Source organism: Notechis scutatus, chromosome 1 (genome assembly GCF_049901735.1).
Source record: "Notechis scutatus isolate UNSWTSFEM ecotype Mainland chromosome 1, rNotScu1.2, whole genome shotgun sequence".
Lineage (NCBI taxonomy): Eukaryota > Metazoa > Chordata > Lepidosauria > Squamata > Elapidae > Notechis > Notechis scutatus.
In genome coordinates this window covers 6588510-6603321 of record NC_142009.1, presented here as the reverse complement: position 1 = coordinate 6603321, position 14812 = coordinate 6588510, and the positions used below count along the sequence as shown (strand labels likewise).

At 42.0% G+C, this 14812-nt stretch overlaps 1 protein-coding gene across 3 annotated transcripts in view; it reads left to right on the top strand.

The window, feature by feature from the left end:
• The window catches only part of TRIM37 (tripartite motif containing 37), a 57923-nt gene extending 48224 nt beyond the window's left edge, over nt 1–9699 (top strand). Inside the window, exons 22-26 of one of the 3 annotated variants that reach the window (XR_015747738.1) lie at nt 1072–1252; nt 1924–2081; nt 2284–2402; nt 7030–7173; nt 8253–9699. Coding sequence is in view for 2 of the 3 variants with exons in the window: in XM_087956061.1 (XP_087812187.1) it covers nt 1072–1252; nt 2284–2402; nt 7030–7173; nt 8247–8335 (533 nt within the window). In the remaining variant the exon portion in view is untranslated. Of the gene's footprint in view, nt 1–1071; nt 1253–1923; nt 2082–2283; nt 2403–7029; nt 7174–8246 lie in introns of all 3 variants that reach the window. The other 2 variants (XM_087956071.1, XM_087956061.1) reach the window with 2 other exon arrangements.
• The last annotated feature ends 5113 nt before the right edge of the window (nt 9700–14812 follow it).

Genomic DNA, 14812 nt, shown 5'->3' with positions numbered 1-14812 from the left:
AAAATATTCAGATTTTTTCCACCCATCCAATGATACACCATCACAGATAGTCCTTGTCTTACAACCACTCGTTTAGTGACTGTAGTTACAACGGCACTGAAAACATGACTTTTTCACACTTAATGACCGTCGCAGGATCCCCCTGGTCAAATGATCAAAATTAGGGCACTTGGGAACTGGCTCACATTTATGATGGTTGCAGCATCCCGAGATCATGTGTTCACCTTTTGTTACCTTCTGACAAGCGAAGTCAACGGGGGAAGCCAGATTTGCTTAATGACCGCACGATTCACTTAAGAACTGCAATGATTCACTTAAGAAGTGGGGCAGAAAAGGTCGTAAAATGGGGCAAAGCTCACGGTGGCGCAGTGGTTAGAGTGCAGTACTACAAGTTACTTCTGCCGGTTGCCTGCAATTTGGCAGTTCGATCCTGACTGACTCAAGGTTGACTCAGGCTTCCATCCTTCCAAGGTTGGTAAAATGAGGACCCAGATTGTTTGGGCAATAGGCTGACATTGTAAACTGCTTAGAAAGGGCTGTAAAAGCACCGCAAAGCAGTATATAAGTGGTGTTGGTGTTCTTCCTTCCTTCCTTCCTTCTTTCCTTCCCTCCCTCCTTCGCTCTGGAAATGCAGGGGTTAAAATGCAGTATTGCAGGCTAACTCTGCCCCACAGTCCTGATCAGCTCAAGGTTGACTCAGCCCTCCGTTTTTTCCGAAGTGGGTAAAATGAGAACCCAGATTTTTGGGGGCAAGAGGCTGACTCTGTAAACCACTTAGAGAGGACTGTGAAGCACTATATGTCTAAGTGCTAGTGCTATTAATAACTGCCTTTGCTTAGCAGTGCAAATTTTGGGCTGAGTTGGGGTTGTAAGATGAGGACTAATCTGTAGTTATGCTGCACACGGCTTTCCATGTTGTTGCTGACAGATCTGGTAGAATAAAAGGTAATTTGCATCTGAAACCAATAGGGATGGACTTGCTTATGGCAAATATGTATTATGTATTAGATGTATATATTCTTTCAAGATTGGAAAAAGCATTGTGAGAAACCTGTCTTGTTTTTCTTTCAGGTTGCCTAGGAAACTCGAAGCCCAACAGTCGGCGTGGCTCCCCGAGGTCTTTGGCTGGCACTTCAGACCCCCTGCCTAATTCTGAAGACAGAATATGCGAGGTTTCCAATTCCAACGTTGGTGCTTCTGCTTTAAATGGCATAACTGCTGGGGAAAAAGCCAGGAAAGGAACAGTGGTGGGGTAAGTTTGGGGAGACTTGAAAAAGAACATGCAGCTCACGACCGCAGTTGAGCCCAAGATTTTTGTTGCTAGTGAAACATTTGTTAAGAGAACTCTGCCCCATTTTACGACCATTTGTGCCACAGTTGTTAAACTGTGGCACAAATGGTCGTAAATGGGGCAGAGTTCTCTTAACAAATGTCAGTGAGTCACTGCAGTTGTTGAGTAGCATGGTTATTAAATGAATCTGGCTTCCCCGTTGGCTTTGCAGGTCACAAGAGGTGACCCTTGGACACTGCAACCGTCATAAGTATGAGTCAGTTGCAAAGCGCCTGAATTTTGATCACATGATCATGGAGATGCTGCAACGGTCATAAGTGTGAAAAAAACAGCCATAAGTCAATTTGTTAGGTGCCATTGTAACTTTGAATGGTCATTAAATGAACTGTTGTAAGTTGAGGACTACCCATACATCCAGTCATGGGGTTGGAAGGGACCTTGGAGGCCTAGTCCAGCCCCCTGCGACAGGCAGGAATTATTATACCGTTCCAGAAAAAAAGGTTAGCCTTGGTTTGAAAACCACCAGGCTGCCCCACTGCTTAAGAGCTCTCACAGTCAGGAAATTACTCCTTGTTTACTCTTTCACTTATATAAAGCTTCCCCTTCATGGTTCTTGTCCTTTGGTGCTACAGAGAGTAAACATAAAGCCAAGCCTTCCCTTTGACAGCCTTTCAAATGTGGGTCCTCCAGCACTGCAGGATTTTAAGAAGAGATTGGACTATTTGACTGAAATTACCTTGTTTCACTCTCAGAAGATCTTCCTTCCCTGTTTTTATTTATAGCTACCCAGGTTACTTTCGTAAAGCGTAGCATGAAATAGTTTACCGTTTTAATTTGAAGGAGGATAGGATTGTGGCCTTTCAGGAAAAAATATATATCTGTTTTTCAAATCAACCCTGAAATCTGTTGAATGACGAAAATAGAAATGTTTTAGGCTTTGGGGCTGTTATTTTATTTTATTTTATTTTTACTTGCCTCTCCTGTGTTTTTAGGCCTGGTTCAAATCGATGTCGTCTGGAACCAACTGAGGCAAATGATTTGGAAAACAGCTCTGAAGCCAGGGTGCTCCAAGTAGTCCCCTCTGAAGGGGCTGCAGCAAATCTGGAGGAAGGTAAGGCTGAGTTCAGGATTTCAGAGAAAAACTAGAGATGTCCTGGTGTCTTCCTGTTAACTCACATTTGAGTGTTTACAAAGCTGAGAGGCTGCTGGAACTAATGGTACATCAATAACTTGAATACTGGTACTGTTCTGACCCAGCTCGCCAAACACGACAAACCCTTTGATGTGAATTCAAAAAATTCCTTTGTTAGGTGCTCCAGTAGCCCCGGCAAAAGTTTCTCTCTCACCGCAGTCTAACGAGTCCGTCTGGCAGGGAATAGTTGTCTGCCAGATCTATTCATCTCCGCCCCCTGCCTTTTATCCCCAGAGCTAGGGTGGGGCTTCGCTAGCAGCGGTGACTTTTCTGTCCCAAGGACCGGCCCATAGATTTCCACTGCTCTCCTCTCCTCTGCCTTCTGTGTGTCACGCACTGAACCCAGGTGTTCCTCTTCTTCCTCATCAGCCACCTCCAGACCTGGGGACTGTTGACTCTCCACCTGAGGACTCTCTCTCTCTCTCTCTCTCTCTCTCTCTCTCTCCCTCTCCCTCTCCCTCTCTCCCTCCCCCCTTCCTCTCTCTCTCTCCCTGATGCTGACCCTGACTCCTCCTCCTCCTCCTCCTCCTCTGATTTGGCTGCTGGAAGGGCTGAAGGCTGACAGGCCACAACATGTTGTCCTTGACTGACAACTATTCATCTAGTGACTGTTTGAGGTTACGACGGCATGTAAAACAGTGACGTATGACGGTTCTTCACTCTTAAGACCGTTGCAGCATCCCCATGTCAGGTGGCCAGACTTTGGGAACTTGGCAGCTGGCATGTATTTATGACACTTTTCACTGTCCTGGGGTCATGTGATCACCATTTGTAACCTTCCTGCCTGGTTTCCGACAGATTCAGTGAGGGAAGCCAGATTCCCTTAAATGATTGCATGATTCACTTAACAGCTGCAGTGATTCACTGAACAACCCCTGGCAAAATAGGTTGTTAAATGAGGCACAACTCTTAACAACTGCCTTGCTTAGCAATGAAATTTTGAGCTCAATGGTGCTCATAAGTGGAGGACTACGACCACAGCGGAGTCCCAAATTTTATGTTGCTAAGCAAGGAATTTGTTTAGTGAGCTTTGCCGCATTTTACCACCTTTCTTGTCACAGTTGTTAAGTGAATCACTGCAGTTACTAAGTTAGTGACGCCGTTGTTTAGTGAACCTGGTTTCCCCATTGACTTTGCGTGACAGAAGGCCTCCAATGGTGATCGCATGATTTTGGGACACTGCAACCATCATAAAAACACAAGTCAGTTGCCAAGAGTCTGAATTTTGATCCTTTGACCATGGGGGGTGCCGCAATGGTCATAAGTGTGAAAAATGTCCAGAAGTCAATCTTTTTCAGTGACGTCCTAACTTTGAACAGTCCCTAATTGAACCGTTGTACGTCAAGGACTATCTGTACTGTAATTGATGAGCATTTCTTTGTGATGATGGGTTTGGTAAAATGTTTAATGGCATCTTTAAAAAGTGCTTTAAAATGAGCTTCGTGTTCCTGGAAGCCGAGGCTTGAATTACCCTCTGGGATCACAGAATTCACTATTGGCTTGGAAGTCTCTTCCTCTCCTCTATTCATAACTTCCTTCCACCTCCTCACTCGTTGGACTCTCAGTAGGGAATGGATTGCTGTTGAAAGTTGGACTAAGACCCAAGGATCCATTATTACCTGCCGGAAGGTGTTGCAGGAGGCGCATCTGACCTCAGGCTGGTTATTACTTCTTTGTCCCTGTGCTTTAAGCACTTAGCAGTTGCAGCTGTGACTGCTGGAAAGGAAGAAAAGGGATTTCTTTTTTTCTTTTTTTTTTTTGTGTACAGTTACATTGTGGAAAACCCCAGGAAGTCCCTTGCTGCTTGCTCCTTTCTCAGAGAGGAGAATCTGAAGTAAGGGACCCTGTTTGATTTGCCATTTTGTAGCCATGGAGACGAGAAGGTTGGCAGTTTCCCTACTACACAAGGACAAAGGAATTGGGAGCTTGTGCTCTGAGAATGGGGAAATCTCTAATGTAGAAAAGATTTGGAAATCTCACCACACTGTTGAAGCTTGCCTTTTAGGGAAGGAAGCAAAGTCCATTTTATAGTGGATTATTTCATACAGTAAACATCCTCTAGCATATTGGTATGGCAATAACAAGTGAAAATAACTGCTGGTTTTTGGGGACGTTTGTCTTATTTGAAGAAGCTGCTTAATGCAAACCTGCTTCCAGATGCTTCATTGGCTGCTAAATAAGGAGCTAAATAATCTGCAGCTTTTATCAAACAGTACTTCACTGATGTGCTGCTGATAATGACAGAAAGTGCTGGATTTTAGTTGCCAGCTGTGTAAAGCACTTTAAATAGCAAAAGCAAGGAGTATCATTGGGTGGATTAACAGAAATAAGAGGGAAAAAACAGATTGGGTTGATTTTCAGTGTGAACACAGCATGTGGCTGACAGCCAGTTCTAAATATGGGACCTTCTAAGTTTTGTTGATTCCACTACACAGAGAACTAGGTTGTAAATAATATACCTAGGAAGTTTTAACATAGGGATATGAATACAGCATCATCCATGCTTGGACAGTGAGTCGCTGTTGTTACGCTTATAATTTCCATTTAAGATTTTCTCATAGCTTTGCAGCTAATGTAGAAAATATTTGGAAATGAAGTGGAATTAAACCAAAAGATTGGATTTCCCTTTCAAGTTCCGTCTGCTTAAATGGAGTAGAGTACTTGTATCTACTGATTATTCTTTTTTAATCAGTGAAGAGGGGACTTTAAATATTTATTAATATTATTTCTGGCCTCCTTAAATAATTATGGATAACTGCATAAATCATTATTAAAATATTCTTAAAAGGAAAAATAAGAACTGGAACCCTCTTCCTCCTTTAAGACTTAAAAAAAATTCAAGAAATGTTTCACATATTTTGTTCACGATTTAATGTATTATATCTGGAGAAATATATCCAAATTGAAAACCAGTGTGACATTCAAAAATGTAGCTAGTAAAAGATAATACAGTTGTCATAATGTAAAACCTTGATCAGGAGATATCTACGGTCTGAATTTCTGAGATACCGAATGTGTTGATGACTAATTTTGAGGCCAGTGGAAAATATGAGAGATGGAATTACCATGATTTGATCAGCAGTTTTATGAAATATATTTTGAATCAATTTCATAATTCTGGCTGGAATATTATTCAAAAGGCAGACTGATTCCTGTACAAGGATGCTGATGATCTGAAGACCTCCATTTTCTCTGGAATGAACAGGTGGTGGCAGCAAATTTAGTTGGCTCTCTCCTGGAATTTCAAGGAGGGAACAGCTGGGTTGTGGGAAGAGCCATGTTGGTGCGGTGGTTATAGAATAGAGTAACAGAGTTGGAAGGGACCTTGGAGGTCTTCTAGTCCAACCCTCTGCTTAGGCAGGAAACCCTCTATCACTTCAGACAAATGGTTGTCCGATCTCTTCTTAAAAACTTACAGTGTTGGAGCATTTACAACCTCTGGAGGCAAGTCGTTCCATTGGTTAATTGTTTTAACTGTCAGGAAATTTCTCCTTAGTTCTAAGTTGCTTCTTTCCCTGATAAGTTTCCACCTGTTGCTTCTTGTCCTCCTTCAGGGGCTTTGGAGAATAGCTTGACTCCCTCTTCTTTGGGGCAGCCCCTGAGATTTTGGAACACTGCTATCATGTCACTCCCTAGTCCTCCTTTTCATCAAGCTAGACATACCCAATTCCAGAAACCGTTCTTTATATGTTTTAGCCTCGAGTCTAAATAATAATGCAGTATCATATATTGCATTATAATGCAGTATTGCAGGATAACTCTGCCAACTGCCAGGAGGTTGATCCTGACCGGCTCAAGGTTGACTCAGCCTTCCATCCTTCCGAGGTGGGTAAAACGAAGACCCAGATTGTTGGGGGCAAAAGGCCTGACTCTGCAAACTTCTTAGAGAGGGCTGCAAAGCACCGCGAAGCGGTATATAAGCCTAAGTGCTAGGGCTAATGCTAAGAGGGTCTGGAAAAACTGTTAAGGAAAGTGGCCAGACCAACACTTTTGTGTTGTTTCCATGCGCACGCTCCATTGCAGTTACAGGTACTTACAACCACAATTCAGCCCAGAATTTCTACTGCTAAGTAAAACAGTTGTTAAGTGAGCTTTGCCCCACTTTACGACCTTTTTGCTACATTCGTTAAGTGAATTGCTGCGGTGGTTAAGTTAGTGACGTGGTTGTTAAGTGAATGTGGCTTCCCCATTGACTTTGCATGTCGGAACATTGCAAAAGGAGATTACATGACCCTGGGACACTGCAACCGTTATAAATACATGCCAGTTGGCAAGTTTCTGAATTTTGATGGTGTGACTGCAGTGGTCATGTGAAAAGCGGCCATAAGTCGCTTTTTTTCCAGTGCCTTTGTGATTTCAAACGGTCGCTAAACGAAATAAGTCAAGGACTACCTGTATGTCTTTTCCAGAGCTGTCCTTGCCTTGTCTACCTACTGGGGAAGCCCTTCCCTAGATCCAACGGGAGTAAAGAGAGCCATTTTTTAGCCCTTTTTTCTTTTGAGGGTAATAATGTGTGACAGTCAGTTTTACTCCTTTCTGGGTGCAGCTGGACTTCACCTCTTGCCTGGCATGAGCAGCGACAGTGACATTGAGTGTGACACCGAAAACGACGAACAGGAAGAGGCCGAGACTGCCTGTGCTACTCCGGAGGTCTACAACCCACCTTTCCAGATTCAGCCTTCAAGTGATGGTAGGATGGTTCCTATGCAAAGGCTTTTCTGCTAATAAGTGACTCTAAAGCAGGGGTGTCCAACCTTGGCAACTTTAAGACTTGTGGACTTCAACTCCCAGAATTCTGGGAGTTGAAGTCCACAAGTCTTAAAGTTGCCAAGGTTGGACACCCCTGCTCTAAAGCTAACCATTTCAGCTTCCATGAGTTTCCTAAATTGGACAGTCCTTTCGTTGAGGATCCAGTTGATCAAAAAAATAATACTGCCGCAGGTCTTCCACCTCAGTTGTCTCAGCTGTTGTCATCTTAACCTGGAGACAGATTAGCTTGAACATACCCCATTGCTCAGAATCAGGATAAACACCTTATTCCAAAGGCTCTTTTCTCAAGAGGCAACTGGACTTACTTGCTTTTTCTTTGAAGGCCTTTCGCTTCTCATCCAAGAAGCTTCTTCAGCTCTGGATGGTTGGAGGATGGAAGGAGTTATGTTTCTTGCAGACAGCTTCAGGGTCACCTGAGTGGTGCAAATGGGTGCGGAGCCTTCTACATCACAATTATTTCAGCAGTTCCAAGAAGGCTCCGCACCCATTTGCACCACTCAGGTGACCCTGAGGACACAGAAAAAACCTCCAAGTGGCCTCAGCAACTGTCTAAAAGGATGCAAATGACCAGCAAGGAATATAAATCCTTCCATTCCCCACCATCCAGTTAGAGCTGAAGAAGCTTCTTTAAAAAACAACCAGAAAGTCCACTTGAAAAAGCAGCTTTGGAACAACCATGAGCTGGATGAGTAAGAATCTCCGTAGACATTTGACAAAAACCTTGGTTAAAAGTTCTTTTAATTAAGTAGGGAAAAGTCATTGACATCTGATTCTAATCAGTCAGTAAACCTACAGGTTTCCACTCCCACTAGTGCTCAGCCCAGTGGAGAAAGGGATTCTTGCCCTGAGGCAGTATTGACTCAACAATACTCACCTGAATGACAAAAACCAGCATCACCTGGCTCTTCTTTTCTGAGTGGGTGGTAGCCCATTGCCGAAGGCTTCTGTCACACCAAGTCAGGAATCTTCACCATCAACCTTTTGTTTCTTCAGCCTCAGAATTATGCTCGCTCTTCCCGGAGGCTGACCAGTTGGGTCCTGAAGATCTGCCCTTTGACACAGGGAAGGACAGTGCGAGGTAATACCGGGTTCTTCCTGCTGCACCAGCTAACATTTTATCCGGATTGGCGCTTTGGAACTAAAAACATTTGCAAAGGGACCTGCCTGCCTATGCGATACCAGCCATTTGCTCCCAGAGCGACTTCATAGCACCTGGAGCTCTGCGTGTTTCTCTTGCTCTTCCTGCTATCTAAAAGCTGGTTGTGTCTGAAGATGACGCCTGGATCAAATAAGTCAACTTCAGGGTAGCTTTGAGGACACCTCTGCGTTGAGAGTCCTGCCACCCTCCCTCCGCGAGGAATGACGAGATCCTACTAAATCATTTGTTCTTCAGATCTGCCCGCAAATGTGTAAGTGTCCGTTCATGCTTCTTTAGATTTCACCTTTTCTTTTGTGGATCACTCTTGAGGTGGAGTTCTTTTAAACCGTTACTTTTGTAGGCCTCAGAGGCCCCCTCCAGCCAATGAATTCCAATTTGCAGCCCCTATTTCCATTTGGGGATGTTTTAAGGAACAAAAGTGGACTCCTTAAGCCTAGTAAATGCTTAAAACTTCCATTTTGCTTAGAAAAAGCCCCAGTTCTCACGTAGTCTCTGCCTCCATCTAATTTTAGAGCACCCTCTCAACATACTGTACAGAACTGTATCGTGCCAATCCATTTTAAAGACTACTGATTTCTTCTCTAATCTATCCTTCATTGTTTTTATTAACATAGGCTGCTTCTGATAAGAAATTATTCCAATTTGTTTATTGTTTGGTCTCAGATAAGAGCTTTTAATGATGCAAGCTGTCTGATGTTTGATTAGCATTTGGTAACTTGTTTCTCGGGAACAACACTGCCCCACATTTTCTGGAAATGCCTTACACAGATTTTTCCTGAAACCCTGTATCGCTGAAAATCCTAGCTATACTGGTTTCCCAGCCCCATTTAACAAAAGCTTGCACCTGACATGCCTCCAAAAAAGTACTTTTACCTTGGTTTGTATTCCTCACTGATGTGGCAAGGTTTAAGGTGACAAAGAACAGATGCTTGCCTGCTGCAATTATTTTAAACTCTATACATCGTCGTCTTAAGCTATTGAAATATTTTCCAAGTGGAGTTTTCTCTCTCTCCAAATTAGTCCAGTTCTGGCCAGTTGAAAGTAGCCTTTTCTGCATTGCATTTAAACTACTGAAGATGTTCTGATTTTAAGCTTAAATTTGGCTGCTCCCTTAAAAGCAGGTTTATAACTATATGCCTATTACTTCATGTATCGTGGTGTATTTATCTTCTCATGAGTGTTATACCTTAAACAGGAATACCCATTTGTAAATGTAATGTTTAAAAACTGTAAAAATTCAGGTGAAAATGGTTTGCACTCTTTTAATTAATAAAATGAATGTGGAATTGACTGTGCTTGTGCAGTTGAAGTTCTTAAGAGGGCCTGCAAGAAATTGTTTACTAGATTCAGCAACAAAGCATCTTTGCAAAACATCTTTAGAGCGTTTTGTGATGGGTGTTTATGTAAAAACAATAGCAGTGGTGAAAATGTAAAATTGGGCAAGACAACCAGCTAGTTTCTTTTAGTATTTTTAGTATTTTTGGGAGAAGGGAGTCAGAGTTAAAACTCTTCATTACATAGCTGCTCTATTTAAAATAACAGGTTCAAGGTGTCTCTTGGAAAATTTAATTTCTATCTCAGTAAGATGAATTTCTACTAACGTTTGTGTCCATTGCTCCTGTTTGTGTGCAAATTCTAGTTGTGATACACTGTTACCTTGGTACTCAACAGCTTTGAAACTCATCTTAAATTGGTATTCAACACATTTTGACACGAACATTTTGTCCCGGTACTCTTTTTTTTTCCTACTCAATGCACAAGCTAGCATTTGTTGTTGTCGGCTGCCTTGTGACTCACTAAATTATTCCTTATGGGAAAAAAATTGTTTGGTATTCATTGCACCTCCCGGAACCAATGAACGATGAGTAGTGAGGTACCACTGTAGTTGTATTTTATGCAGTGACAATTATGTAATTGCAGTAGAAAACGATCATGGTATTACAACTAGCCTGGTGTTGGAATAAGTAAAAGGGTGATTGAGGAACGAGAACAAACTTGGAAGCTGTGTTTGGAATGACATGATCCAGAGCTATAACTTTGAAATGTTTCAATCCCACACCGGTCAAATGAGCATCTCTAAACTTGTGCTTGCTCTGAAATTAAGCATTGAGCAGGATAAGTAAGCCACCTTCTTCAGAGTTTTAAATAAAACAAATATTCTACGCCCTTTTCTTTTGAAAAGTGAATTTGAATCGAAGAGCAGAGGAAACTAGTCCAGTTAAAGGCATTTTTATTTCCTTTGGGAACATCTTAGACTCTCATTACTAAAATTAAAAACTACTCTTAAGACTCAGCATTCCAAGAAATCCCCTTATTTACCTTCAAACTGATTGTATAATATTTTTTTCATAATTAAGACAGGCTTAAGAAGGACTACTTAAGAAAAAGCAAGGTTTGTATTGCGGTTACATCATAGTTTTGAAATGGACGTATCAGCATCTAATCAGTTATATCTATTGATTTTTATAGGCAGCTGTCACTTTCATTCCTGGTGATATTTTAAGGTAGGATCTCTTGAAGACAATGTATTCAGACACTAAGTTAGGTCTCTGGAGGCTTTTACACTTTGGATCTCTTCTACATTTTCTACTTACATCATTTCTGTTTTGTCAGCCACTAGCCGATGTAATTTTAATTTCACTGAGAGTTTGTATCAAATTATGGTTAAATATTGGACTGTAATTGATTGAACTGGAATCTAGTTTATCCTCAGCCCTGAAGCTCAGAGTAATTTTAAGGCAAACACACAGCAAAAAAGTTCCTGAGAAGCAGAAACCGGGAAGAAATTGCTACATACTTTTCCTTCAGCCGAGAGGAAATAAAAGATATAAATCAAATAATTGTGTTCCCTGGGTTAGGGGGAATTTCCCCCCATTTGTAAATTTTGCTGCTTCAAAGTGCCTCTTTCCTGTCTCCGAATGTGTGTGGAGATTGTCAATCATCCAGATCAGGGGTCTCCAACCTTGGCAACTTGGCAATTCTGGGAGGAATTCAACTCCCAGAATTCCCCAAGATTGGAGACCCCTGATCCAGATCATGGTTTGTCCCAAAGATGCTTTTTGAAAAGGCAACTGGACTTTCTTTGTTTTTTCTTGAAGACATTTCGCTTCTCATCCAAGAAGCTTCTTCAGTCAGAACCGAAGAAGCTTCTTGGATGAGTAACGAAACATTTTCAAGGAAAAACAAGGTCCTGTTGACTTTGAAAAAGTACTTTTGGGACACTTTTCTGTGCAGTTTGCTGCTCTTTTTGGAACACGAAGCTTTGAAACCTCTGCAGTTAGAAGGACAGTTTAACTGTCTATGGAACGAGAGAAACTCAAGACTTTGTGTTATTGGTCATTAAAGAAGTAGACGGGAAAGTTAGGATTTGTTGTTTTATTAAGATACTGGTAGAACATAGTCCTTGTTCGAACAGCTTTAATCATAAATAAAATATGGCTAATACACGATTCCTACGAAAGTCATTAAAGTTACTGGAATAAAACTTTCAACCGATCCCAACATGTTACTAAATCATTCCGACTAAACTGACCTACTTCGTTAGTGTTAGGACAACACAATTAACTTTCAATAGCTCTGTTAATATGCTTGGCATTCTTAGGAATGCACAGTTCTAACGTTTTAGTGATAATCAGGAATGTCAATCTTTTTCCCCCTTTCCAAAAGCAGGGATTGTTAGACACACGTTTTATCCCGTCAAACCAAATTTGACATTTGCGCAATACTTCCAACGTGTTAATAATACTGGTGACTAAATATTTAGTCCTATCGTAGAGCTTATATTATAAAGAGAAATCAGGCCTGGTTAATGGGCGCTAAGAACCCTCGCTAGCGGCATTGTGTTTGTGGGTCCTTTTCGCTCTGGAGCGAACCAGCCGATTCTTGGAAAGAAATCCAGTTTCTTAACTATTCTCCAGTTCCTAGGCAAGGTTGAACTTGAACTATCATTTTTCAGTTTGCCGCATTGAACTTAACACTGCATAGCTGTTTTTCTGGCTTTAACTGTTCTAAAAAGAAAAGGAAATAAACCCCCCCAAAATCGCCTTTCAATATACAACAGTGTAGCTAATGTAAACACAGGACAGGTAGGTCTACTTTATGAATCTAAAGGTTCTAATTTGAAAAAGGTTGTAATATGGAAGCAGGGGAGGGCTAGATGCTGTCCGACTACTGAGGTCTCTTCCTCTTAAGGACGTTCTCTCTCAGCCAGGGAGAAATATCCTCCTCTGCTTGCTTTTTTGTGGGTATCTCTAATTTGCTTAGGAGGAGACTAGCAGATTGTGCTTTTTCAGGAAGTACGCAGAAGTCGGAGTAGATTCTAAAGTGCTGAGAGTGATTGATGGCACTTCAGGGTATAAATATTTCAAACCTTCCTTCTGTGCAAGTGCAGGGCAACTGAAGTGGATTAATCAGCAACAGGATAAACGTTGCATGCAGTCCTCAACTTAGAACCATTCGTGGAGCGGCCCTGCGAGGTTACGACAGCACTGGAATAAGTGACTTGCAGCCTCAAGCTCACCTGGTCCAACGTTTGGGCAGCCAGCAGATACGTACCACAGTCGCAGCATCCGGGCATCACGTGATCGCCACCCACAAGCAACAGAGAAAACTTTTATCTGCTTAATGGCCACGCGATTCACCTAACGGCGGGGTTTGCTTAACAACCATGGTCGAAAAGGTCAGAAAATCAGATGCAGCTTACTAAACCAGCTGCCTTGCTTAGCGACGGCAACGCTGATCCCAATTGCGGTTGTAACTGGAGGACTACCTATATTCTAATTCCTGCTGCAGAAGGTATTCCTCCTAATTCTATCCGGTTTCTATCAGAGGGGGATTAAAGGAATCCCTTTGTAAGTCACAGTGGATAAATTCACAAGCCGGCTCCCCAGCGGCCTCTCTCCTTAACCAACTGCTACTGCTTCTGTGTTCTTACACAACCGATGCAGATTTGTGTGAACTTTTGAGAGATACTTCAGACCTTTATTGGAAAGATTTCAGTATGCAAATATCAAGCCACTAGTTAAATACAACAGATTTACCACACACTTTACAAGACGACCAACATTAACACGGTTAAATACCTATATTAGTTGTTTTTGTTTTGTTGTATATTTTCACCAGCTAAAAGGATCAAAATACGAGATACTGAACATTAAGATTAATCGTTAATTTAAAAGGAGCTTATTGCTTACGTCAGCAAGCAGCAAATGAGGGCGCAGGAGTTGTAACTGAAGGGGAATTACTTCCTATTTTACCAGTGGCAATGAAGAAAAAAAACACAGCATGTCACAAAGCACGTTTTTTTTTTCCTTTTTGTTTTGTTCTGTTTTTTGTTTTTATCTCTTAAACGCCTAGTGTCATAGAATCAAGCGGCACGAACCAGAATCTGGAACAACTACTTTTAAAATATGTCATTATTACCACGTTTGGAGAGGGGAAAAAATAAATCGCCTCACAAATGGAGTCTACACACTTTTTATCACTACGTGAGATGAAAGAAATGGACACGCTCTACTTGTTTGTAACAATATTTTTGTACTGGATCACAGTAGGAATCCACTGACCGGCTCTTTCCTGCAGGGTCAAACGTGGCGAGCAGCAGGTAATCCACCTATCCATCCACAGGCGTGAAGTTTTAACTTTGTAAACACGAGAGAGAGAGAGAGATGTTCCACAACCAGAACCTTCCAAGGATGCCTCCATTTTGGGAAGACCATCCAATACTTCCATGGCACCTCCGAACTTGGTCGTGTCTCCGGAGAATTACTTTTGCGTGTTGCATTGAAGACAGCAATTGGATCTATCACTCCTTGACTGATTTGAAATTTTTTCAGACAAGGTAGCACTTGTACTCATCTCCTTGTCACCCTCTACATTACGTGATACACCTAAGCTTGTAGTTGCCAAATAACAAACAAATGGTTGGTTCTCCCTCCCATTCCATAAGTACGCCTAAAGTAAAGGCTATTAATCCCATTTCACAGCATAACACTGTTTTCCTCTCGTGTAGCGTTTGTCACCCTTGCAATTTTTATGAGGCGTGGACTTCCAACTCCCAGAATTCCCCATCTAGCATGGCTGGCTAGGGAATTCTGGGAGTTGAAGTCTACATGTCTTAAAAGTTGCTCGGGTTGAGAATCACTGCTCTTCACAAGGTGTGGACTCCAATTCCCAGGATGGCTGGAGAATTCTGGGAGTTGAAGTCCACACCTCACAAAGTTGCCAAGCGTGAAAAATACGGCTCTAGAGGATCCTTTCCCAATATGGCATCCGTCACAATTTCCAATTACGATGTCCAGATTTTGAGGGTTGCAGTTCCAAAACCTCTAAAGGGTATCTAGTTAAGGACTACCTCAAATATATTTCTTTTTTAAAAAAATCAAACTGTCAGACCACGAAT